The following is a 27919-nucleotide window of genomic DNA, read 5'->3' as shown; positions in this document are numbered from 1 at the left end:
CTTTTCTAGTTCATAAAATCTGTGCCCTGCTAGATTTGGCCCATTCAACCTTAAGTGTTATTATTATGACATGGAAGCATTTAGAGCAACAACAGGTTGGCGACAAAGTGGTCAATCCTATAAACTCACAGAGTGGAGCCACCAAATGCTGAACGTGTAAAAAATGACTATCCTCTGTTGCATCTCTTACTACAGAGTTCCACACTACCTCTTTCAACAATATCAGCACAATACATGTGCATTAGAAGCTTCATGAGATGGGTCTACATGGCTAAACAGCTGCACACAAGCCTAAGATCTCTAAGCGCAATGGCAAGTTTTAAATCAAGTCATGTAAAACACTGACTCTAAACTCTGGAGCAGTAGAAATGTGCTCTGTGGGGGGATGAATCATGCTTCACCTGGCAGTCTGATGGACGAATCTGGGTATGTTAGGGAAGTTTGGGGAAGGCTCTTTCCTGTTCCAGCATGAATGTGCACAAAGCGAGGTGTGGAGGAGCTCCAGTGGCCTGCACGGAGCCCTGACCTCAACTCCAAGAGTATTCCAATATGTTCAGTGTTGGAATGTTAATTGCAATCCAGCCCTTCTCATTCAACATCAGTGTCTGACATTTCTAATGCTGTTTTGACTGAATGGGAACAAATTCCCACAGTGACATTCCAAAATCTTGTGGAAAGACTTCACTACAAACTCATATAGGTGTGATGGTCAAGTATTCACATTCTTTTGGTAATGTACTGTATGTTGTAATTACACTCTGTTTATATCATAAATTTACCAAAACACACAAAAAACATGTTTTCACATGGTGTAAAATACAAGATGCTCACTGATTACTTCAGATGTTGTTATCTAAATGTCAGTGTAGAGATAGGAGTGACTAGCTGTGATGTAGACTGCCCAAAAAGTTCCACACTTACACATAGTCTAAGCAGCTAGGCATGCAGACTGCATCTTCAAACATTAGAGAAAAAATGCTCTCAGGAACTCAGTGAATTCCAGTGTGGTACCGTGATGGGATGCCATGTGTGCGATAAGTCCATTTGTAAAATTTCCTCGCTACTAAATATTCCAGTCAACTGTCAGTGGAAGCGATTGGGAATGACAGCAATGACAGTGGGGTCAGCAGATGGTGAGGTGCATAGCATGCAGAGGTCACCAACTTTCTGCACAGTCAATCACTACAGACCTCCAAACTTCATTTGACCTTCAGATTAGCTCAAGAACAGCATAGAGAGCTTCATGGCTGAGCAGATGCATCCAAGTCTTACAACACCATGCACAATTCAAAGCCTCAAATGCAGTGGTGTAAAGCACCGCCACTGGACTCTAGAGCAGTGGAGACGTGTTCTCCAGAGTGACTAATCATGCTTCTCCGTCTGGCAAGCCGATGGATGAGTCTGGGTTTGGTGGTTACCAGGAGAACGGTATTTGTCTGACAGCATTGTGCTAAGTGTAAAGTTTGGTGGAGGGGGGATTATGGTTTGAGTCGTTTTTCAGGAGTTGGGCTCGGCCCCTTAGTTCCAGTGAAAAGAACTCTTAATGCTTCAGCAGAAAAGAGATTTTGGACAATTTCATGCTCCCAGCTTTGTGGGAGCAGTTTGGGGACGGCCCCTTCCTGTTCCAACATGACTGAACACCAGTGCACAAAGCAAGGTCCATAAAGACATGGATGAGCGAGTTTGGTGTGGAAGAACTTGACTGGCCTGCACAGAGTCCTGACCTCAACCCGATAGAACACCTTTGGGATGAATTAGAGCGGAGAATACGGGCCAGGCCTTCTCGTCCAACATCAGTGTCTGACCTCACAAATGCACTTCTGGAAGAATGGCCAGAAATTCCCATATACACACTCCTAAACCTTGTGGAAGGCTACAAATACCACCCTCTTGTTGTCCACATAACTAGGTAGTGAAGTCAAGTTTACTTATGTAGCACTTACAAAGTAGCTTTACAGAAAGATCTGTGTCCAAGTCCCCATGAGCAAGCCAGTGTGGTGACAGTGGCAAGGAAAAACTCCCTAAGAGCAAGAGGAAGAATGCTTAAGAGGAACCAGGACTCAAAAGGGGAACCCATCCTCCTCTGGTTGACACTGAATAGCAAAACAATAATACAAGAGCAATATAAACAGAGAACAAGGCTTTAAAGCCATGTAAAATATTTAAAATACAGAAAAGGGGAAAAGCAAGTGAAGCAATGGCTATGATTACATAGTTTGAATCTGTGCAGCAGCAGCATCATCACGGGGATTAGTGGTGTGCAGGTGAGGTTTGTACAGCGTTGTACAGCATGAAGCTTCATGGTGGTCAAACTGGTCCAGAAGGTGGGCACTGGGCACCTAATCAGGGCAGGTGAAACATCAGCAACAGACCACACAGGATGGTCAGTTGTCCAGCTCAGAAAATAAATACATAGTTCTGTTACAGCATACAGTGTTGTGTCCATGAACCCCCAGATCTGCACCCTGTATCTAATGGGAAAAACGATTTACCAAATGCTTGACTAAACAAGTAGGTTATGCTGTGTCTGGGTTCTGAACACTGACTGGAAGATTATTCCAAAGTTGGGGAAAAGGCTGTACTCCCTGATGTAAATGTATTTATTATAGGTACTAATAGTAAGTCAGCACCTTGTGATCTATGTAGGCGTGATTGTTCACTCTGAGTGTTGAGACCACTTAGAGCTTTAAGTGTCAGTAACAGAATTTTGTACTCAATGCAGAATTTAACTGGCAACCAGTGTAGGTTTGAGAAAGGTTGGACTGATATGGTCAAACTTTTTAGCTCTTGTAGATGGTAGATGGTTTGATGGTGGTACTTGATTTCAGTCTACATGGACATTACTGGGGCGTTAACGCAAGCAGGCAAGAAATAAGGAACGGCAAAGAAAGCTCAAGTGTATTGGAGAAACCATTTATTTGTTCATAGTAAGCCCCCAGCTTTAAATTACCACCTATAATGTTTATTCAGTTCCAGCGGGATACAAATGAACACTATAAGAATTCATTCAACGGCAGGGATTTTGCTGGGTTGTGCAAATTAGGTTGATGCATCAATGAATAAAGGCAGCTCTGATGACTCATGAGGCCTTCATGATAAAGGTGATGCATTTTCTCAAACTACTTGAGTAAGCTCAACAAGAGAATTTATGTTTTACAATTAGCAGGCCTAATAAATCTGATCCTCACAGGATTGGCCTATTCTGTCAGAAAAATCAGTTGGTAAACATGCAAGTCTGCAACCTCAGGCTGATCAGTCGAGAAAAACTGAGGTCAGTCTACAACCTGACACACACACACACACACACATACATTTTCTAAGCTGCTTCTCCCTCAGGGTCACGAGGGAGGTGCTGGAGCCTATCCCAGCGGTCACTGGGCGGAAGGCAGGATACACCCTGGACAGGTCACAGACTGTGAACACTGTTACTGAAAATCAATTATCAGTTTCACCTTTTGCGTTAAGGTTGATTTATGTGTCTATTATTTGCATATTTGCTAATCTGTAGCACTGTCCACTGGGCAAATGCTGATAGATTGAGCAAGGAAATACACTTTTTGTCCAAAAATATCCAGACACCTATTCTAATTAGTTAATTAAACTACTTTAAGGAGAACTCATAGCTGAGATCACTTGCTAAGAAAAAAAAAACATCTGGTGTAATCTAAATATAAAAGGTAAAAGAATGGGATGCTCTGGGAGCAGGTCACCGTGCCCAATGCTAAGCATTGGCTACAGGGGTTTGAAGCCCCCCATCATTAGGCTGTAGGGAAGTGGATGTAATGGGATGAGTTAGAATGGCATTTGTAATCCAGAAACAATCAACCAAATCTGACTCACTAATGCTGTTGTCGCTGAATGCAATGTTAGAGGCTGTTACTGCAGCATAGAAGAGACAAATGCCTTATGAACTCCTTAAAATCCAAGGCTTATTACATGCTAAGACTTATTGGTTATTATCCAGTAGCTACAGAGACTTCAATACGGGCACATATTAATGGTACATGCAGGTATATTGGTTGGCAAATATGCAAAAATCTGCGAATGATCTCCACTCAGTCCTTATATGATATCAAGGAAGAATAATTTGGTTTAAAGTGAACATAACTGGTCTCTTCAGTTGGTTCACAGGAACAACATCTTAGTGGTATTTTGACAAAAGGAGGCTGTAATGCCCATTGAAATCTTGTTCCTAATCGATCAAGCACCACATTAGATGGGCTGCCGTATTAAACATCAACCCCACCTCAGCTCTGAACAATGAGAACACTCTTGAATTCTGACAACTCAGAGAAAGCAGCTATTGAACTAGAGAATCAGCTTTGCTGCTGAAGGCCATAGATCCTATCGTGTGAAACAGACTCACGCTCCTTTCCAGAGCTTGCTAGGAGCATCCCTAGAGAAGCACACTTTACAAGCCATTCATCACCACTGGTGTGATTAACACAGACATGCCACAGTCTCTCTCACACACATACACATATCTGGAGGATGGGAACAGTTTGAGCTCTCACACTTGCCAACAACTAAATACCTCTTTAACTAAAGCCTGAGAGCTTTAGTTAAAGTCGACAGACGTTACATTAGAAGGAGTATGTTCATGGTTTTGTTACCTAATAATGTACTTGTTTCTTATGAAGAACCGAGTTTGGACCTTGTTTTAGTATAATCCTGTTAGTGAACCCAAGACAATGCTTTCTCTACTTTTACTCACTCAGCTGTGCCACTTCTGCGTGTATGTGTTCATTTAAATGGAAGAGCTGCATTATTCTCAGCAATGGAAGGGTGAAGTGATGAATAGCTACTGTATTTGGGTCAGGGCCATCACACAGTGAATAGTGCTATTGTATGCAATGCATGGACATGCACATGCAATTCCATTCCGTATTTTTTTTCCTCAGTCCTTCTACATACAATATACCCCCCCCCCCCCTTTCAGATATTCTGTGGCGGCTGTATGAAGTGACACCCTGTCAGAGGAAAGCGCAGTGTGCGCAGATTGAGCCATGTGTTAAGTTGTTCACAGTACCAATAAATATGGAATTGCTATTGGACTCTCTGGTTTGTCTGTGTCATTGAAGAAACATGCTGGGCAAAATAATTATTTTATCTGTTGTAGACATGCCTATCCACATCCTACTGCTGCAATAGTCTCTAGAGTGTGATTTCCCAGCTTAAAGACTAGCAAACCCCCTTTTTCATAATGTATCTTGAAGGCGTCCTGTTCAGTGTCCTTGCTAGTGAAATTACACCACTTTATAATTTGTCTCAGTTAGTCTTCTTTATGATGTTTCTGTCCACCAGAGCTCCTACTAGTAGTCAATACCATTAGCCATATATAACTTGTTATATATTATATGTTATATATTGTTCTTCTGGCCATCTGAAATCACACCAAGTGACATTTAATTTAGCAACTAATGCACACATTTTTAAAAGAACATTTATAAAGATTTTTCTTCCCAAATACTTACGCCTTTATTAAATTTTTTTTTATGTACATACGTAGGCACCATGCATAAAAGGTTTAAAAAGACCGTTCCAAGACATTTCAAAAAAGGTGTGGTGTGTTTAAGATCGTTGTATTGCTGATCCACATCCACCACTGTTGTTTGAGCAGTTTCTTCATAGACTTCAGCAGTCCCATCAATCATCACAAGCTCACCGATATCATTGTCAGAAAATTTCCACCCCAGATTTCCACCTCTGTGCTTTAAAGTACTTTTAGTGCAGCCTGGCTGGATTTGTTCTCCAGGCTTTGTTGAACATTTTGAGTCAGTTTCCTGGACACAGTTTGAGCCAGTCTAGGAATAAATTTTAATGTCAATGTTGATTTATCACTGTAAAGCCTTGTAATTCTAGGATTACGCTTAACCTGGGAAGCCAGTCCGAGATGTATTGAATGAAGTAAGCTAAAGAATTTTATTAAAGTTTTAATGTTCACCAATAGCTAAAATGTCCAAATCTCTTTGCAGCCACTGTATATTGCATACACTTGTATGGCCGAGAGGCTTCAGCCAAGTAAGACAGTCTACGCATGAGAAGCTGCATTTAGTAAGAATTTAGTGCAGAATGAAATTAAGCAGGGTGCCATGATGGCGGAATTTTAATTGGATGCCATATTTAAGAGAGAGGGATTTATAGGGGCAGTTCATACAGATCATATCAGACGTGCTTCTGACCTTTTCAAACACACACTGGGACCTGTCACAGAAAAAAGAGTGATGCTGTTGGTGGTATCACACATCATTTTATCATGTTCCTTTTTGTGTATAATTTCAATATTGCCATCCTCCCATTTTTGCCACACTATCAAAATTCAGTGATGAAGGCTTTTGCTAAGAGCAGAACCATCAATCCATACTAGTGCAGCAAAAATTCTGTCAGAGCCAAAGCTGTAAAGTATTTGGGAAGCCCTTGTTGAAAGTGAGCCCTGGGGGACTTTTGTTTGGTCGTAAGCTAAGTTGGTTGTAACTTTCTGGGCACGACTTCTATGAAATAATAGAAGATGTTTGTCTTAGTTTGTCTGTGATTCCCATGAGCTTTCCTTTCCACTAATTTAATATGTATGCAAACATGGATAACATTCCAAAAGCAGCTCTTTTTTCAGACCACTCCAGCCTTTACTGTAACTAACACTGTAAAACTATTTTAAAATGTAGAGTTAACTTTGCTGCTATTAAATTGAGATTTTATCCAACTTCAAATAATACGTTAACAAAATTCTTTTCACTTACCGTTTACTTTTTAGGTTAAAGGCTTACTAGGTTAAATACTTTTGAAAAATATTTTAAATCCTATATATTTTATCATTTTACTTTTTTGCCTGTATTTCTTACAGATTTTCGAAACTCATTTTCACATGATGCCCTGCGATGGACTGGCGACCTGTCCAGGGTGTATCCTGCCTTCTGCCCGAAGACTGCTGGGATAGGCTCCAGCACCCCCCACGACCCTGACGGAGAAGCGGCTTAGAAAATGGATGGCTGGATGGATTTTCACATGACCATCTTCCAACCTCTCTTTGTCCTATAGAATTAAACAGGCTGTTTTTGTTACTGTGCCTTTAAGACAGATAAATATAAATGAGCTATTTTGACTGACTCATTTAAAAAGCAGTACAAACTGAAACACCCCTTATAACTTCAGCGTAAACAGCTGTCGGCAGCACAGGCAGGAAAACATAAATGCATTAGATTTCGTTACATCGCAAAACAATGAATTGTTTCCCTAGTGCACCGCTAAAAAAGAGAATCGTCATTGACGAAGTCAATTGCTTTTGTAAGTGAGAATGGGAAACAGATGACCATAGCTTGGCTTCTACTCTCCGAACGTTTTCACTCTTTTCACCTTCACACCACCTTATCCCTTTATTACTTTCTTTCTTTCTTTCTTTCTTTCTTTCTTTCTTTCTCTCTCTCTCTCTCTCTCTCTCTCTCCTTTGTTCATCTCGACTCTATTCTTTTTGGTTGTAACCATGGAGACTTGTCAACACATGTTATTCTCTTCAGATGGACTGTGGCAGTGGCAACAGAGAGACACACCTTCGACGTCTGGCATGCGTCTGAGCAGTCATGCTCTGTCAAGACCATTCAACACATCTGTCTCACGCACAGCAATGAAAGCCGGATAACACGCCAAGGACATGCATGACAGTAAAAACACACACAAACATAGCACATGTGAGAATGAGAAACAGTGCATCAGTGGATCAGTGCTTATAACCAGGGGTGGATTTAGTGTTTGTGGGGTTCAAGGGAAAAAGACAGGAATGGGGAAGTTGAGAATCTGGGCTCCTGAGTGGCGCAACCATCTACAGTGCAGACAATGACATCCTCTAGTTGATGTATCTAATATTTCCCATTCTGATATTGTTGTAAGACTATAACACGATTATTTAACTTACTGCACCATATTTGTTAGTTTACAGTAATTTTATTACATGGAATAATCTCACTAAATAGGCAGATAGTTTGCTTGTTTTAAGAAATAAGCTTGAAACCAATAAAAGTATCTGTCAAACTAGTGATAAATTGGTACAGAGTAATACAAAAGTAAAGTAATAAGCAACATAATCCCATTAACTTGTAATGGATTACTTTTTTGAGTAAAAACACTGGAAATCTATACTAACATTAATGTTTTGTACTGCTGAGTCTGGATAGTGCTTTGTTATGCCTGATAACAAAGTTTTTGGCATGTAAATTAGCAACAACTTGTTTTGTGTTCCCTATTTTTGTGTTTCTCTGCTGCGCTTAGATGACTCTAGATGACATTTTTCCTCTCTTCATCCAGAAAATCAGACCAAAAACCTCTTCTCCAAAAAGTAGATCGTATGTTTTTTTCAGAATAGGTCATTTAACGCCACCACATATTGTATGTATGTGGCTTATGGCGGCTCTAGGCAGCTGCCTATGTTTGCCTCGTGCAAACACCAACTCTGCCTATAACAAAGGGATACAGCAAAATAAAAGGCTTGTCGGTTGTTCCTAAAGTCTACTGGAAATCAAAACTGAGCTCTTTTTCCTGTCAGTTCATGTTCCTGGTCATATTTAATGAACTTTCCAGACAAAATAAAAAATGTAGCCATCACTACTTCTGTTGTAAGCATGCTTACCTACACCCAGCATTGCCACAGTTAACTATGAGGTGCAATTTTCCAGTTTAAAGACATCACTTCATAATGATTGGACAAACAGAAATGCTGCAAAATTGCCCAGAATAAATACTCTTTATATTAAAGCTGCACTTTGTACGTTTTGGGAATTTGGAAACCTCTTTGGTAGAAATGTGTAATTGCATGCAATGCATGGAAGAACATTTTGTAGAAGCTAGAAGATAAATTAAGGTAGCTCCTGGCTTTCTGTATATCTTACCTCAACTTTCCTCTAGATGTTCTAAATAAAGACAAAATAGTTGTTTCCTTTATTATTTTGACTGAAAACCAAGGTTAGAGTTACAATAATGCTAGCATGGTTGTATTTATTAGCCTGAAGTCAGTGGCTAGGCTAGCAGTCAGGATTGGTTGACTCCACAGGGATTCCCAGTGGTTATATAATGTATTTGCAAAAAGCATGCTGCATATTGTAGTGGGAAAACACTGTTGAAGGAAAAGATTGTGAATTCTGTCAAACCAATGAGGCTGAGGGATTTAATATGTCACCTCCCCCCTTCCACCACCCGAGAAAACATCCAACTAGCTCTGAGATTTGCCCCTGGTCCTGCCCCATTGTTTCTAGTCCCTACCCCTGATTGTAACCACCTGTTTTCCACCTGTGTCTTGTTCACCATTGTTATCCCTCTTATATTTAAGCCCCGTGTTTTCCCCTGTGTGCTTGCTGGTCTTTGTATTGTTTGATGTATTCTCGTGAAGTGTATATTCTTGTGGTCTTTGGTCTTTCCTGTGATGTTTTGTTTGTTCCGGCCTCCGTGGTGTTTCCATTCTGTGTTAAGTCATGTCTGTACCTCCATCTCTCCATGTTGGCTCGTTGACCCTGGACTGTTTTGACCCTGATAATGGATTTGCCCTTAATAAATCTTGCTTCTCTACACATATGCGTCCGTCTCCTCATCGCTCCTTCACATTACACTGGGGAATTCTCCAAGTCAGGCTAGGTCAAGATTCATACTTCTCTGCTGTGGACTTTTACTGTGTTATCCTTGGTCTAATCATAAAAATAGATCAGGACAATAGACAAACTAGTACTTTGCATATAAAACACAGATAAGTCTGACTCGTGAAGTGACCTGAAATAACAATACATATGTATTGCTTGCTTGTGTGCTAGTTTTATTGAGAGGACAAAAAAGAAACAATACGTACTTTGAAAAAGGCAGTTAGTATTTTGCATATCACACATGTTTTTGTAGAATGCAACAGTGTTATCATCAATATTATCCTAGAAAGGTAACTGAGGGGTTTCCTTGACACAAAACAGCCATGAGAGGAAATAAAAAAGGACAATCCATAACATCAACTAAACAGTAGTAGTCATTTATTAGCATAACAGGCTCTTGCTCTAATACTATCATATCAAAGAAGATTAAAGTCATTCAGTTACATTCCCAGCAGGACAGAGAGTCTCACTTAGCCAAAGAGACAGTGAGAGTGTTGCACTGAGATTCTGGATGGCACTGCATTGCCCCTCTAACCAGACACTACATATTTCATCCAGCATTCCCTCAAGCCCCCTCCCAAAAAAAAAAAAAAAACTGCACAAACTGAATTTGTCATGGATTTCTAGACTGTCCCTGGGTCTCGGAGGTACAAAAATACATCTTTAGCTGTGATACATTCATATAAATATAAAAACACCCTATACTCGGGCAACAGAACAGCATATCTCTCTATTACCAGCCAAGCCATGGAGAAGAGGATGTCTGCAAATGAAAGGAACAGTTTGACCAAAAATTCTACTGTTACTGTTAATGAATCAATCCTAGTAACCTTAAATTAGAATTATACCTTTAATGGCATTATGTTAATCAGCAGCTACTAGCTTCAATTAATTAACCCCTTTTTTGCAGGCCCCCTAGAGTTGTAGATGCCGGCATCTACACTTTACATCTCTCTTGCTAAAATTATTGAACCAGATACTCAGTTGTGAGGCAATGGGCTTTGCCTTGGTTAAAGTAACACATGAATGGCCATATTTACAAAAGACTTCACTAAACTGTTTGCGCATGCGAAAATTTAACCACTGCAGGTAGCCCTAGTTTTACAACTTATTAAGTGTGACCTGACATTTATATGGTATCCACCACCTGCTATCTAATTAGAACTGGGGTGGTGCCAGTACAAAGTATTGTGAAAAAATTCCAAGACCACCCATTTGATTTCCAGTCAAAACAGTCATTAAAGTCAAAGTTATTCCTTTTTTCAGGAGACAGTTCTGAGATCAGCTGTAAGATAATGTGCTTGCATAAGGAGAAAGTCAAAAGAAAATAAAGAAAAACAGAAATTTCCAAAACAGTTCAAAAAATGACCCCTAACAACTGTACAAGACCTGGCAGAAAACAATCATCATCATGAGATAATTAAATAATACTTAAGGATACTTTAAGATACTTAAAGCCTTCATGTTTGTGTTTGGGATTACTTGGACTGTGAGAAGCAGAAAATGCAACAAACCTCTAAGACTGAACTTTGAAGCTGTGGAAAAGTAACCCTGCAGATTTTTCTTAAAAACTGAAAGCAAGCCTGCTGAAAAGAATGGAATCCTTAAGTGATGCAAAAGGTGGACAGACTAAATACTGAAACATTGTATGTTAAACTTAGTTGTTACAGCTTTTGCGCAGACTTCTGTTATATTTGTTTTCTGCTTTTTTTCCTGATGCTGAAAAATTAATAACTTGTCCCTAATGGTCATATTAAACAAGTTAAGGGCACTTTCTGACTTTTGCATTGTACTCCACCGACCTGCATAGAGCACATTTCAGCCAGCTGTAGACAGAAGAAATTCTCACAAGAAAAGCTCGAAATTCTGATGGAAGAGGTGAGTCCCACTTTGGGAAATCGTGCAGTTTGGGAAATTACCCTGAACAAAAATAAATACAACAACAAAAAAGATATTAAGATCCCTGTTTAGAGTGAAAAGTAAGCAAAAATAAAATGGAAACATCACATGTATTGATAAGATTTTTATGCTTTAAAGTAAAATCTGATCTCATCTGCTTCATTTTTGCCAATTTACATCGTCATTGCCTTGACAATGCCACTCCTTAAAATACATATTCATGAAGACATGAGCTAGAAGCTGGTGATCTCGTTTTTGTGCACAAAAAGAACATCTTTGAACAGATTGTAACATCATTTAATATGGTTGCTTTTGTGTATGCTCACTGAGTTAGTGACAACACCAATTTTTGGCCACAAATGTATCAAAAGGAAACAGTCAGAGTTGAAAATCTATAATGCTGCTTAGCCTCTTCCATTGTTCGATGCCTTGTGGCTGCTTCTGGACAGGAATAGGAAAACATTCAGACCAAAACTGAACAGCTTGTTTTAGATGTTGGAAACATCTGTTCAATCAGAGTTAACATTTGGAGGTGACTGAAGTATGGAATGTTTTCCTGTTCATTCATGTGCTGGAGGTTTTAGCAAATGTTTGGTTTTGTTGGATGATTTCTCATATAAAAATGACAGTACGGAGAGATTGCACTACTTACTGAAAAGAACTATTTTTCTTCACCCTGCATAAAGGGGTTAATTAATTTTTTAGCTATGTTAAGAGTTTATTTTGCCAAAAGAGGGACAGAGCTAGAAACAAAAGAACTGGAACCTGTGTGATTGCACCATTGTTGCAGCAAGCACTTGGGTTTAAATGCAAGACGCTGTCATAGTATTGCATTATCTGGACTTTTCAACAATTCTAGAGATAGAATGTTGGTTAATATTATTAAGACAGTGCAGTAACAAGTAAATCATAACTTTTGATGCTAACAAGGTAACATGCACACAATATTAGAGAGGGAATGGTAGAGAGTGATAGACATAGACACAGGGAGAGAATATGAGAGGCAGAGAGAGAGAGAAAGACAGAAGCAGGCAGAGTGGTTGGTCCATGTCTGTGCCAGAAAGAAACAAGTGACAGCAGGGGTTGCATTGCCACCGGCAACCAACCCCCTAGGACCAGAGCTAAAGAGCAAGTCCCCATCACCCCCACCTCACCGAACTTGCAATTCGCCAAGCTACCAATAAGCTTCTCCATCTTCAACTCCTTCCTCTCAACTTAACATGTAACATCCATGCATCAGCATTGCTGCAGAGTCTGTTCCTTAAATACCCGTCCCCCAACACACATGCACACATGCACACACACATTGTGTAAGACTTGTCCCTGCTGTTCCTCTCTCCTGCCCTGAGGGGCATCTAGAAAAAATGCACAGATAGACAGACAGAGAGAAACACAATGCCAAGGTGACCTTCATGCTTTTCTATCGTGCCTAATAGCTCTACATAGTGTCTCAATGACCTACTGCTACACTATGCCGACCCCTTTTACACATGCTTTAAAAAATAAACAGGCAGAAACTAAAGGGACTTTTCTGACCTCAATCCTCAACAGATCTGACAATGCACAGGCTCATAAATAAGCATATAGTGCATTACAGCTTGCTGTGTGACATGACTGAGTTCTCGTCGTAAGAGTCAAGTTTGAGACTCGTGAATAATTTAAATGAACACTTAAGTGTGTGGGCCCACACTTAAACTGCTCCACCTCACAACTACATAAATTACATTAACTATATTTATGAAAGAATGTATAGTTGTATAATAGTCTTATGTTAAATAACTGAATAATAAATTGTCAGTTTAAAGTGGCTAAAGTCTCAAGGGCTTAAACGGTCACTCCAGCCAAACTGAAAAATGTAATTATTATTACCACTCCTACAGCTTTGAAGCAGTCATCTCTAGAGTGACATTTTCTGGTTTAGAGAGTAGGAGAGCCCCCTTCCGATGGCATATGTTGAAGGTGGGAGGAACTTTATGTGAAAGTTTTTGGGAGTGAGCCATTTAAAATTATTTTTAATTTTCATTTCATTTTTTTTTCTCTTTTACCACTTGAAGCTGAATATCTTACTGCAGCCATGTAACTGTAACAACTGTTTTCAAATCATCATAACAATGAAGAGAATGGATTACTTGAAAGACAGAAATGACTCACCAAATGAGCTAAAACAACACACTAAAAGCAAAAGTTAGCAAGGTATTTTCCTGGCTATCAGTGTTGGAGGAAACGCAGTGCAGAATAGCGCATCATGCTACTTTGTTACTCATGTTTCTCATATGTGTTATAGAGTAACATAAAGGAAAAAAGTGAAGGAGTAGTGAGTAGCGAGATTACTTTTTTTCAGGAAGTAATCAGTAAACTAATCCTATTAAGGCTTGAAAGACTAATATGTAATGGATTATATTTTTGAACAAATACCCCAACACTGCTGCCATTCTTTACACATCTCATCTCAGTTGGTCTTCTTATCTCTGGCTGAAAAAGTAAAAATATGTTCATTTTCTGCTGAATGAAGATGGAATAGCTCATTTTATTTGACGACCAAGGTAAGAGGTGCACTAAGGCTAGTTTAACTGTATTTTATAGCCTATAGATCAGTGGCTAGCCTAGAAGTCAGGATTGGTTGACACCACAGAATTTCCATTGGTTGTATTATATATTTAGATAATACCTACTGGGCACTGTAGTAAGAAAACATTGATGAATTACAACATGAAAATGTTATGCAAACATAATTCTGTCAGGCTAATGAGGCTGAGGTATGCAATGCTGCACTACAAAATATTGCATAACATGACAAATAACGTATTACCCTCTGTTTTAGGCTGGAATCCCCCTTTGAACTGGTTCTAAAGCAAAGCTATGCTGGTCTTAGTAAGTGTAAATATGAAGCTCTTGGATGCCACTTAATTACAGCACAAGAGTCAATAAATTTGTGCGTTGGGATAAGGTGCATGTAAGAGGTTCTTTGAAGAAAGCATCCCTAAAGGCATTTTTCAGACAGCTTATTCCACATGGTCAATAAATTTCTTCCAAAACTGTTTTTGTGCATAGGGTTTATGTTTTAAAGGGTTAGAGCAATGGCCACCAATCTTCCCACTGAAGATAATCTCCCTCTAGGTTTCACCTCCTCCATCTAACACACCTTGCTCAGCTAATCAAGGCCATAATTAGATAGATCAAGTAGGATCAATTAGGACTGGGCTTAAAGTTTGCAGAAATCTTCAGGAGGATGGTTGATGACCACTGACTTAGAGGTTCAGGGATGAAGTGGGTGACTCTCTGATGAATGGATTTACATTGGGAAGACCTATGCCTTGCCTCAAATCAGACTGAATTTGTTTAGACCTGGAATTAAAAATGGTCTGGTCACTGATGGAATATGGTCATGGTTATTTAATATACTTGACAGAGCAAGGATAAACTGGTAATGTAAGTCCCTTTAGTGTCTTCCATTCCATGGTGCATTTAAATAAGTTAAAAAAACTTTCCCCATGGCTTTTATTGTGTGCCTTCATCTACATAGCTCAGTCTAACTCTGAGTTCATATGCTCCATGGCCTCTCCACTGAGGATTTCTTGTTCCAAGTTTTGTTGCTACAAACTCAGGGGCCTGTGACCTGTCCCCTGTCCCAGTGATGTTTGGCCAGCTCGGGGTAGAGTTCCAGGGGTATGTGGTGGTGGGTGGAGGTGAACGGTTGGGGTTTCTAGACTTTGTGAACGGCTTCTTAGGGTACCTGGTCCGCTAAGGGGTGATCTGAGCAACAGAGCCCCATCAGAGAGGTCCGTAAGCGGTGAAGTGGAGAGGGCAACAGGGCTTGAAATATCTGAGGTGCAGGCTGGAGAGTGGCAAACTATTTCTGGTTCCTGTACCCTGATGGGTGCATGTCCTCCAGGATGCATCGCAGTTTGCATCTGTGAGGAATGGGGACGAACGATCCAAGGTGTGACCGGGCCTTCAGTGGGGTTTGAGGAGGATAATGGGTGCCCCGGAGCACAGAGAGGGCTGCAGATCTTTTGTGTTTGCGAAGAGGTCATCATGGATTCCATGAGGAAGGCAAGACTCCGCATTACCCGGCCCAGCTCTGCTATCTCCTGGCCAAGGGAGCTCACCTACAACACAAACAACCATCACTCACAGACAACAGCCTTTTACAAACCTACCTACAATATTAACCCTTGTGTGGTGTTCATGTTTTTGTTACTCAGTGGTCTGGTGGACTCTTCATATTATTATTATTATTATTATTATTATTATTATTATTATTATTATTATTTTAACAATACAGCCATAATAATTTATGTAACAATACCAGATGTTTAAAATATCACAAGTGTCCAGTGGGTTCTACTTTAGCAGCTGTAGCCAGTCAGCAGCCTAGCCATGTTGTCTACCGTCACATACACACACACCTCCATCCATCCATCCATCCATCATCTTCCGCTTCTCCGGGGTTCGGGTCGCGGGGGCAGCATCCTGAGCAATGAAGCCCAGACTTCCCTTTCCCCAGCCACTTCCACTAGCTCCCTGGGAGGGATTCCGAGGCGCTCCCAGGCCAGCTGGGCGATATAGTCACGCCAGCGTGTCCTGGGTCTTCCCCGGGGTCTCCTCCCCGGTGGACTTGCCTGTGACACCTCCCAAGGGAGGCGTCCAGGAGGCATCCTAACAAGATGCCCGAACCACCTCAACTGGCTCCTCTCGACGTGAAGAAGCAGCGGCTCTACTCCGAGTCCCTCCCGGATGACCGAACTTCTCACCCTATCTCTAAGGGAGAGTCCAGCCACCCTGCGGAGGAAACTCATTTCAGCCGCTTGTATTCGCGATCTCGTTCTTTCGGTCATTACCCAAAGCTCATGACCATAGGTGAGGGTGGGAACATAGATCGACCAGTAAATCGAGAGCCTTGCCTTATGGCTCAGCTCTTTCTTTACCACAACAGACCGGTAAAGAGCCCGCATCACTGCTGACCCAGCACCAATCCGCCTGTCAATCTCCCGCTCCCTTGTACCATCACTCGTGAACAAGACCCCAAGATACTTAAACTCCTCCACTTGAGGCAAGAGCTCATCCCCGACCCAGAGAGGGCTCTCCACCCTTTCCCGCGTGAGAACCATGGCCTCGGATTTGGAGGTACTGATCCTCATCCCGGCCACTTCACACTCGGCTGTAAACCGATCCAGTGAAAGCTGAAGTTCACGGCCTGATGTCCCCAATAGGACCACATCATCTGCAAACAGCAGCGATGTGACCCTGAGGTCACCAAACCGGACACCCTCCATCCCCTGACTGCGCCTAGAAATTCTATCCATAAAAATTATGAATAGAATCGGTGACAAAGGGCAGCCCTGACGGAGTCCAACTCTCACTGGGAAAAAGTCTGACTTACTGCCGGCCATGCGAACCAAGCTCCTGCTTTGTTTGTACAGGGCCTGAATGGCTCGTAGCAAAGAGCCATGTACCCCGTACTCCCGAAGCACCTCCCACAGAATACCCCGGGGAACACAGTCGAATGCCTTCTCCAAATCCACAAAGCACATGTGGACTGGTTGGGCAAACTCCCATGAACCCTCGAGAATCCTGGAGAGGGTAAAGAGTTGGTCCAGTGTTCCACGACCAGGGCGGAACCCGCACTGCTCCTCCTGAATCCGAGGTTCGACTATAAGCCGGACTCTCTTCTCCAGTACCCTTGCATAGACCTTACCAGGGAGGCTGAGGAGTGTGATTCCCCTGTAGTTGGAACACACCCTCCGGTCCCCCTTTTTAAAAAGAGGCACCACCACCCCAGTCTGCCAATCAAGTGGCACCACCCCCGATGTCCATGCAATGTTGAAAAGGCGTGTCAGCCAAGACAGCCCCACAACATCCAGAGCCTTGAGGAACTCGGGACGGATCTCATCCACCCCTGCAGCCCTGCCGCCAAGGAGCTTTTTAACTACCTTAGCGACTTCGGCCTCAGTAATGGACAAGCCTATTCCCGTGTCCCCAGACTCTGCCTCCTCACTGGAGAACATGTTGGTGGGATTGAGAAGGTCCTCAAAGTATTCCTTCCACCGCCCAATGACGTCTTCAGTCGAAGTCAGCAGCACACCATCTCCACTATATACAGTGCTAGTGGCACACTGCTTTCCCCTTCTGAGTCGCCTGACGGTTTGCCAGAATCTTTTCGGAGCCGACTTAAAGTCACTTTCCAAGGCCTCACCGAACTCTTCCCACACCCGGGTTTTTGCCTTGGCAACGACTGAAGCCGCAGATCGCTTGGCCTGTCGATACCTGCCAGCTGCCTCTGGTGTCCTACAGGCCAACCATGTCTGGTAGGACTCCTTCTTCAGCTTGACGGCATCTCTCACCTGGGGTGTCCACCACCGGGTTCGAGGATTACCGCCCCGACAGGCACCAACTACCTTGCGACCACAGCTACAGTCAGCCGCTTCAACAATGGAGGAGCAGAACATGGCCCATTCTGAGTCAATGTCCCCCACCTCCCCCGATATCTGGTCAAAGTTCTGACGGAGGTGTGAATTGAAGATCAATCTGACAGGTTCTTCTGCCAGACGTTCCCAGCAAACCCTCACTATACGTTTGGGTTTGCCTGGTCTGACTGGCATCTTCCCCCACCACCTGATCCAACTCACCACCAGGTGGTGATCAGTTGACAGCTCAGCTCCTCTCTTTACCCGAGTGTCCAGTACACATGGCCGCAAGTCCGCTGACACGACTACAAAGTCAATCATTGAACTGCGGCCTAGGGTGTCCTGGTGCCATGTGCACTTATGGACATCCTTGTGTTCAAACATGGTGTTCGTTATGGACAAACTGTGGTTTGCACAGAAGTCCAAAAACTGAACACCACTCGGGTTCAGATCAGAGAGGCCATTCCTCCCAATCACACCCCTCCAGGTCTTACTGTCATTGCCCACGTGAGCGTTGAAGTCCCCCAGTAGGACAATCGAGTCTCCAGGAGGAGCACTTTCAAGCACCCCTTCCAAGGACTCTATGAAGGCTGGGTATTCTGAACTGCTGTTCGGTGCATAAGCACAGACAACAGTCAGGACCCGTTCCCCAACCCGAAGGCGTAGGGAAGCTACCCTCTCGTCCACCGGGGAAAACCCCAACATACAGGCGCCGAGTCGAGGGGCTATGAGAAAGCCCACACCTGCCCGCCGCCTCTCACCATGGGCAACTCCAGAAAAGAAAAAAGTCCAGCCCCTCTCAAGGAGATTGGACCCAGAGCCCAAGCTGTGTGTTGAGGTGAGCCCGACTATATCTAGCCGGTATCTCTCGACCTCGCGCACCAACTCAGGCTCCTTCCCCGCCAGTGAGGTAACGTTCCAAGTTCCAAAAGCCAGTTTCAGCAACCGAGGATCAGAACGCCAAGGCCCACGCCTTCGGACACTGCCCGATCCACAATGCACCGCACCCCTACTACTGCCCCTCCCATCGGTGGTGGGTCGATGGGAGGGGGGACTCATGTAGCTCCTTCGGGCTGGGCCCGGCCGGGCACCATGAGTGAATGCCCGGCCACCAGACGCTCGCTGGCGAGCCCCTCCCCCAGGCCTGGCTCCAGGGTGGGGCCCCGGTAACCCTGATCTGGGCAGGGTACACGAGTCCTGCTTTGTTGTCCTCATAGGGGTGGTTATGGATCACACTTTGTCTGGCCTGTCACCTAGGACCAGTTTGCCATGGGAGACCCTACCAGGAGCTTTTGCTCCAGACAACATAGCTCCTAGGGTCCTTCAAGCACACAAACCTCTCCACCACGATAAGGTGGTGATCCATGGAGAGGACACACACACCTATACAAACATATACACAGACACACACACTGACAGCAGGCCATGTAGGAGGAGAACACAACGCTTCCATACTTTTATTCCCTTGGGGTTCACCCTAACACCACGTGTTTTATAAATGTGTAGGGAGGTGCACAGTGTGAAGTAAATGAAAATGTGTTTTTTTATATGTTCTTTACAGAGAATGAGCAAGGAAACCGAGGTTGCAAAAATGATAACACATTATTTTTTCTTTTTGTAAACATGTGAAAAATGGGTCCCACAGATCCGAACACCACACAAGGGTTAAAAATAAACATGCCAAAACAAATAGCTACTTTTAGCTCTATCAAGAACCCTTCAGTGGGTGGTTCTTTAAAGAAACATTTTTTTGTAAATGGGATGTGAGAGTGTATGTAACAGGGGGCTGAGGGAAAGGCAGTGGGAGCAAAGCCCTTCTACTTGGAAGCTAGGCTTTCCAGATTGTTGAGCTCTCTGATGTAAATGAAAATATTATACAATGTAAGGTCATGCAGATGGACTCTGAGTTCTTCTATCATGTTGTGTAAATGAATAAAAGAGACTGTCAGCTGTGACTGACATGTCTCTTTTCTGAATTTATACAAACCCTATTTCATTTTATAGTAAATTTGTTTTGGCTAGTTTTTGTTTATGAACAGATGCAATATAGTAAAGGAAAACTCATTTGTGAACCTTTGATTAAAGTTTTTTATTTCTTTTAAACTTGTAACTAAGTTGAAAATAAATCTTAAATTGAAACTTTGCTTGTTTGCAAAAGGTTATTTCAGAGCCACTGAAATGGATGCAAACCTAATGGCTTGCCTTCAGTGTTGTGTGCTTATGATAATTTTAATAGACCTCAGCATCAGACTGATTAATGACATTCTATTAAAAAACTTGTTTACCAAAAGTGGCACTAGAGAATTTTCACCTAAAATGAGTTGATAAAGCAAGAGTCTTATTATAAAAATGATAAGACATTAGAGTCATAATTAATCTTTTAGTACTTTTACTTTTGATACTTATGTACATTTGAAGGCAAATACTTTTGCACTTTTATTCAAGTCGAGGTCTAAAGGGAGGAGATTACTTTTACTGGAGTAACATTTTATCTGGATATCTTTAACTCAAGTACACGACTTGTGTACTTCGTCCACCACTGTTTAAAATTAAGAAAATTGTTCACCAAACATCTTAACAGGAGATGCAAGCATGCCTGGGAATAAAAGGAGCATCCAGGAAAGGCCTAGTCCTTTATGTGCAAGGATGGGTCAAGGCTCACCACTTCACCAAAATGCATCAGTAAAATATCCCATTTTTTAAAGAATAAAATAAAAGGTTGAAACCACAACTGAATGCCTGTGACTTTCAACTCCTCACTAAAAATAGACATGCTTCTGTGATGGACATCAGCATATGAGCTCAGGAGTACTCTGTCAATAAGCAATCATTAAACACTGTTCATCACTGTATTCACAAATACAAATTTAGCAGAAGTCATATGTCATCCAGAAATGCTGCTGACTTCTTTGGGCTAAAGCACATCTGAAACAGACTGATGCACAGTGGAAATGTGTATTGTGGTCAACCTTTCAGACTGTTTATGGAATAATGGATGCTGTGTTCTCTGGGCCAAAGAAGAACAGGACCATCCAAATTTTAACCATGTAAAGTTCAAAAGCCAGCATCTATCATGGCATGGGTGGGTATTAGTGAATAATTTGCTATAATTCGAAGCACATTTTGAAGCAACATATATTACTTTCTAGATGACATCTTTTTCAGGGACTTCCATGCTTATTTCAATATCACAGCACCAAGCCACACTCTGCAAGTGTTAGAACAGCATGGCTGCATGATCAGAGAGTGTGGGTACTAGACTGGCCTCTTTGCTGTCCAGACCTGTCTCCCATTGAAAATGTGTGCAAAGTACAACAATGAAGGCCCCATACAATTGCACAGCTCAAGACTTGCATAATGAAAGCATGACAAAAAATTCTGATTTCAAAACTTGGTTTTGTATTTAGTCCTCCAACACCTATTGCTGTTATCCTTTTACGATTAGCTGGCCCCCACAACGTAGCTCAAGGACCCCATAAAATGAAGTTCTGGCTATACCTCTCTTGTACAAATGAATTTGGACCAAACATATACCTCAGACTGCTATAGCTGCACACTCTCATGGGGGAATTAGCCAGTCATCTGTGCAGATAAAGTCCATTTAATGCCTTTTGCTTCTCCTGTGAAAACACTTATTTTTACCCACTACATGCCCAGGGGGTCTGTATGCCTAGTGATACTCTAAATATTTCAATATATCTGAATTCATGACTACAGTTCTTTCTTCGCAGCATTTTGCTGAAGAAAGTAGGCTAATCGAATTTCAACAGTTCTGAGAGGCTACTGTTTATGGAAAAAAACCAGACGTCAGATTGAATGGCTAAATGTATGTATAACTCATTATTTTTATATGAGTTTATACCCAGTCTTTTTCAACATTTGTTCTACTATTCAACAGCTGAGGCAACACAGGCAAATGTTTGATCATCATTTAAAAACTGATATCTTTCCCATGTGAGCAGTCATGGCTGACATGCTCTAGGGCTGATCTGACAGGGGAACAGAAAACAGACTGCTGTCAGTCACAGGCTGCCATTTTCAGTTTGGCACAAGCATGATAGACAGTTGAAATAGATGTTAGCAAAAGTTGGCTGTAAGTGTCAGGTGTTGCCAGTCAACAAAATCAAAGAAAATGATTCGACACATGACATCTTTACAAGCTTTTGCAGTAGTGACAGCATGCATGCTTTCATATGTAGAATGATTACCTACAGAACAGTGCATGTGCTTCATTTCTGTACCTTGAATCTAATGAAGTCACATCAGTGGCAGAAAGCCAGCTAAGCAGCTGGTCCTACCAATCACATGCCATGGGACAATCTCAATATGCCTACAGCAAGATCCATGGAAACTCAACAAAACGTACAAATATATCCACATATGACAATACAATGCTCAGCAGGCAAGTCTAGTTTCATGTTTCACCATACATACATACATGTATGTGGTATATTTGGGTGATATAATCTTAAAACACTCCACTGTGGAAAATTGTAAACAATAACGTGTTTCAACTAAAAAGACTGGTTTCCACTGGTTTGGTGAGACAGACAGATGGGGCAGAGAAAAGTCAGTTAACAGCTTGTGCTGTTGCCATGGGAAAAGCATGTTGTCTGAGTAACCTTATTAGCAGCAGGAAGGCAGAAACAAGCTTTAAAAACCTACAAAAAATGTACAGAAGTTAGAGTTGGAATATAGATGTTGCTTGCATCTCAGTATTACTATGTCCAAAACTTCAATAAGACACCACCTGTATTCCAACATTCCAATTTCTTTGGAAAGGTTGCCAGAAGAAAACTTCAATTCTCATCAGACACCTGGAGAGCCAGTTTATGAGGAGGGAGCAGGGGACATGTCCCCTTACCTTTTGAAATGCCTGATTTTGTCCCCAACTCTTTTTGAAAATGTAGGCTGTTTAAAATCTTCTATGTAATAGGTGCAGAAATCTGGAAAGATTTACTGTGCATTTATCATCTGACTTTTTACATTTTATTTATTTATTTTTGAGGCTAGATGAAAACACTGCACACTCAGGCTGGCCTCTCCTGGTCTGCACCTCTGTGTTTTTCATTTGCCTGTAACGTGGATCGAGGAGGCGGAAGCATGTGCTGAGTAAAGCGAGATTTATTTGGGCAAATCCAGGGTCATAGTCGTAACAGTCCAGGTTCATACAGCCAACACGGAGAGATCGCGGGACAGACATGACGAACAGAGGACAGGCTAAACACAGAGAACAAATAGCAAATGTATAACTCAAACAAGCATACAAACAGCACGCCAAAACAAATCAAAACAACTCCAAAAAACGAAGCCCAACTCCAGGGCAAACATGGGGCTTACACATCAGATGGAAGATGAGGGACAGGAGGAAAACAGGTGGAGACAATCAGAGGTGGAGTCACGAAACAAGAGGGCAGGACTGAAAACCAAAACAAAGAAGCACATGGACAGGACTGGGAAGTAAACACAACAGGAGCACATGGATAGGACTGGGAGGGGCCAATCGTGACATTGCCCAATATAATTATGTTCTGGCACCAGGCCTATTTCTGATATTGTAGAGGTATTTCATAAACAATCACTAGTAATTTAACTGGGTAAATCATGCCAGCGTAGCAGAAGTGACCACACGAATTACACATTACGCAAGTTTTTTTGTTCCTAGCACTTTTTTAAAATAAAATATATACTCATGTAAATACTACAGGCATAAAGAGAGTGAAGAGATTTTCATTTTAAACCCTTTCCACTATGACGTGGAAGAATGAAGTATATTGGTGTTAGAATTACACTTTTGCTATGATCATTTCAATCTCTCAAACTCTACACCCCTGAAAACCTACACAAGTAAATACAAAAGATCTTGAGATATTTTCCATTAAGGGTTGGTTTCAGATGCCCAATAGAGTCATATAATTTTCTCAAGATACTGAGAGTTGAAAATGTGACAAGGTACAAAAAGAATTTTATCCAGCATTTTCCTTTATATTAACTCAATGTGGCAATAATAAGTGATTTATAAATAATTAGTTTCATGGTCTGGATTACTTACTATTATGGTAACAGAAGCATTATGTATTAAGTCTCTTAATACATGGATCGGTCAAATGTGACCAGACTCCATAGTTTGGGTTTAATTCATGGTTATTATACAATTGAAACTGTTCAATTCCTAAAACTTTCTAGAACAATAAATCATTTGTATAATTCTAAGGAAATGTTGGTTTATGGGCGTTTTTTACTATGATTAGCATCTGCTATATATTTATGTCTGTCGATTTGCATAGGGAAACTGTGTCTGTTCCCCGGATAAGACAAAGAATCAAAAAGCCTCGAAAGGTTTGCTCTAGTAACTTGATTAATATCAGACCAGTTATACCAGTTTGCAGTTACCGCACCTTTGGTCTAAAACTAAAACTGCTTAAAATAAGATCCCTTACATCTAAAGCCTTCATTGTAAATGAAATTATTACCAATCACGATTTTAATGCTCTGTGCCTCACAGAAACGGTTTAGACCCTATGAATACCTTAGTGTAAATGAAGCCACCCCCAGAGGCTACAGCTATGCGCATAACCCTCATTTAAGCGGCCAGGGTGGAGGTATAGCAACCATCCATACTAAAGCTTTAGACGTTAGCCAGAAAGTAGGCTATACATTTTCTTCTTTTGGAGTTCTTTAAAATAATAATTGTCGGAGATTTTAATATCCACTTTGACAATCCTCAAGATGCACTAAGTAAGGCATTTATTTCTATCATAGACTCCATAGGCTTCACCCAAACTCTAAAAGACCCCACACACTATCATAACCACACTCTAGACTTAATACTGACCTTTGGTGTAGATATAGATAACTTAGCCATTCTCCCCCAGAGCACAGCCGTCTCAGACCATTACTTAATCTCATACGAAATTCAGTTTAGCGGTAATGTGCATTCATCACCACGTTATCATGTTGATAGGACTACAACTTCCTCCACAGCTGGTTGCTTTATCAGAAACCTTCCACAGTTATCAGCTTCTGTCAGCTGTCCATCTAATCCTACCGAGTTAGATATTATGACCAAGTTCTTAGAGGATCCTTTTCGATCTACTCTAGACAGTGTGGCTCCATTAAAAAGTAAAATAGTACGGCAGAAAAAAGTCACCCCTTGGTATAACGATCATACTCGAGCTTTAAAACAGACTGCCAGACAACTAGAGAGAAAATGGCGTCTGACTAAATTAGAAGTCTTCCAGTCTCCCTGGAAGGAGAGTCTTATAGACTATAGAGAGACTCTCTCTCCTCTCTCATAGAACACAATAAAAATAATCCTAGACTACTATTTAGCACAAGTTCTAAAATAACAGAGAACAATAAAGTCACTGAACCCCAGATGCCATTAACCTATAGCAGCAATGATTTTATGAATTTCTTTAGTGATAAAAAATATTAGGCAGAAAATTCAGAACACAGTTATACTCTACAAACCCGCTGGCTTATAATGCCAGTCTCGATCTTGAGAATATTATAATCACTGCAGATAGGCTGGAATAATTTACATTACTTCAAGATAATGAACAAGTTAAAATGGTTTCTTCTGCAAAATCATCTACTTGTATTTTAGATCCGATTCCTACAGGTTTACTCAAGGAAATTTTGCCAGAAATAACCAAGCCTATTCTGTCAATAATAAACTCCTCTCTTAGACCGCTGATTAAGAAAGCTAACCTTGATCGCTGCGAACTATCAAAGTAGATCTCGAATCTCCACTTTATATCTAAGATCTTGGAAAAAACAGTAGCAAAACAATTAAGCTCCTATTTGTATAGGAGTCATCAATATGAAAGATTTCAGTCTGGTTTTAGGTCACATCACAGCACAGTGACAGTAAAAATTGTAAATGATCTTTTATTATTCTCTGACAAAGGAAATGTGTCTTTGCTAGCTTTGACAAAATAGACCATGCTATCTTACTAGATAGGGGGTAACAGGAATAGCTCTTTCCTGGTTCAGGTCCTACCTCACTGATGGCTATCAGTTCGTTAATGTAAAGTGTGAATCATCTATCCTTGCAAAAGTAAAGTATGGTGTTCCACAAGGCTCTGTTTTAGGACCTATATTATTCACAATATATATGGTACCATTGGGCACCATTATCAGTAAACACAGCATAAATTTCCACTGCTATGCCGATGACACTCATTTATATATATCAAGCAAACAATGACAAAATAAAACTTAGCAAGATTGAGGGCTATGTAAAAGACATAAAAGATTAGATGTTGAGTAACTTTCTCTTACTTAACTCAGATAAAACAGAGGTCCTCCTTCTTGATCCAAAAGCAGCTAGAAACAAACTGTCTAACTTAACACTTAAACTTAACAATTTCTCAGTTGCATCAAGCTCATCTGTTAAAAATCTTGGTGTCATCATAGACCGTGATCTGTCCTTCGATGCACATATAACTAATATCACTAAAACAGCATCCCTGCATTTCTGCAATATTGCTAAATTAAGAAATGCATTATTTCTACAGGATGCAGAAAAGCTAGTTCAACGCTTTTATTACTTCAATGCTAGATTACTGTAATGCCCTGCTGTTTGGATGTCCAAGGCAAAAGCCTCAACAAACTATAGCTAATCCAGAATGCTGCAGCCAGAGTCCTCACAAGAACCAGAAAGTTCGACCATATCAGCCCAGTTTTATGTTTGATTATAAAATCCTATTACTGACTTATAAAGCTCTAAACAGACTTGCCCCTCAGTACCTGAGTGAACTTCTCACCTACTATGAGCAATCACATCTACTTAGATCACAAGCTGCTGGCTTACTACTGGTACCTAGAATGAATTAAGTTACATCAGGGGGGAGAGCCTTCTCATACAAAGAATCCCAGCTTTGGAATAATCTTCCTGTTAATGTTCGGGAATCAGACACAGCTTCAGTTTTTAAGTCTAGGCTAAAAACTTGCTTGTATAGTCGAGCCTTTGGTGATTAGTCTTCCCTGTCAGATCTAGACCTGCTGGAGTCTCTGCTGCTCTGTTATACTGTCATCTGTGATCAGTCACTCATTACAGAATTAACTGTGTTTTTCTTTACTTTCTCTGCTGAGTTGAATAGCTGCCCATCCTGTACGTCTGATGCTGTTGCCTATTGCCTCTTCTGCCTTGATCGAGTGCCACTGCTCACCAGCTTGACCACCACTGAGCTTCTTGCTGTACAACACTATGCAATCCTCACCCTCAGATGCTGCTGCTGCATAATCATAAACTAATCAAATTAACCACTGCCCCACCTGTTTTTAACACTCTGTACTATAAAACTTTATGCTAACAATGTATGCAAGCATAACCATTAATGCACTCTCAAAAACCTTTGGTCTCAGCAACAGTGAGACTGATGCATGAGTCATCAAAAGTGCTGAGCAGCATTTATTCATGGCCTTCCTCACTCCTTTTTTACTAGTTTTAAGTACTTTTTCACTATATTGGCAGATAATTTTGCATGTTACAAAAACATATCTGTATATATATATATATATATATATATATATATATATATAATATTGATTGACAGATTGACTGAATATATATATGACTGAAGCCTGTAGTGAATATATATAAACTTAGCACAAAAAGTAATGAACTTTGTGTTTGGTAGATTATTTCTTTGTTGTAACTATGCTTCTTGGCAATAATGGGATGGGAGTATGTGGGTTGTGCCCATGAAAAATTTGCCAAATCCTCTCTGCTAATGCCAAACAGCTTATTCTACCATTGACTTGTTTGGTGTTTGGTGGACTGGATGATTGAAGTTTGAAGAAATAAGACATTTTAACAATTTAACAATTTATTAATTTAACAAACAGGAGCCTCAGTAGCATGTGGAAGAACCATACACCTCCTCCTCATGCTAGTCACCAGCCTGGTCAGACACTGCTGTGGGATGGCATCCCATTCTTCAACCAGCATTTGTCGCAAGTCAGCCAATGTGGTTGTTTTGGTCATTC

The 27919-nt window shown here is 41.2% G+C and overlaps 1 protein-coding gene across 2 annotated transcripts in view; it reads right to left on the bottom strand.

Moving 5' to 3' along the window:
* Nucleotides 1–9973: 9973 nt before the first annotated feature.
* The window catches only part of kcnh8 (potassium voltage-gated channel, subfamily H (eag-related), member 8), a 121363-nt gene continuing 103417 nt past the window's right edge, over nt 9974–27919 (bottom strand). For both annotated transcript variants that reach the window (XM_037535540.1, XM_037535541.1), the window contains one exon: nt 9974–15625. In XM_037535540.1, coding sequence (XP_037391437.1) covers nt 15110–15625 — 516 coding nt within the window. In that variant the 3' untranslated portion in view covers nt 9974–15109. The remainder of the gene's footprint in view (nt 15626–27919) is intronic.

The sequence above is a fragment of the Pygocentrus nattereri genome, chromosome 27 (assembly GCF_015220715.1).
Source record: "Pygocentrus nattereri isolate fPygNat1 chromosome 27, fPygNat1.pri, whole genome shotgun sequence".
Classification (NCBI taxonomy): Eukaryota; Metazoa; Chordata; class Actinopteri; order Characiformes; family Serrasalmidae; genus Pygocentrus; species Pygocentrus nattereri.
Note: the sequence above shows the minus strand (reverse complement) of the source record. Positions and strands in the feature narration are given on the sequence as shown.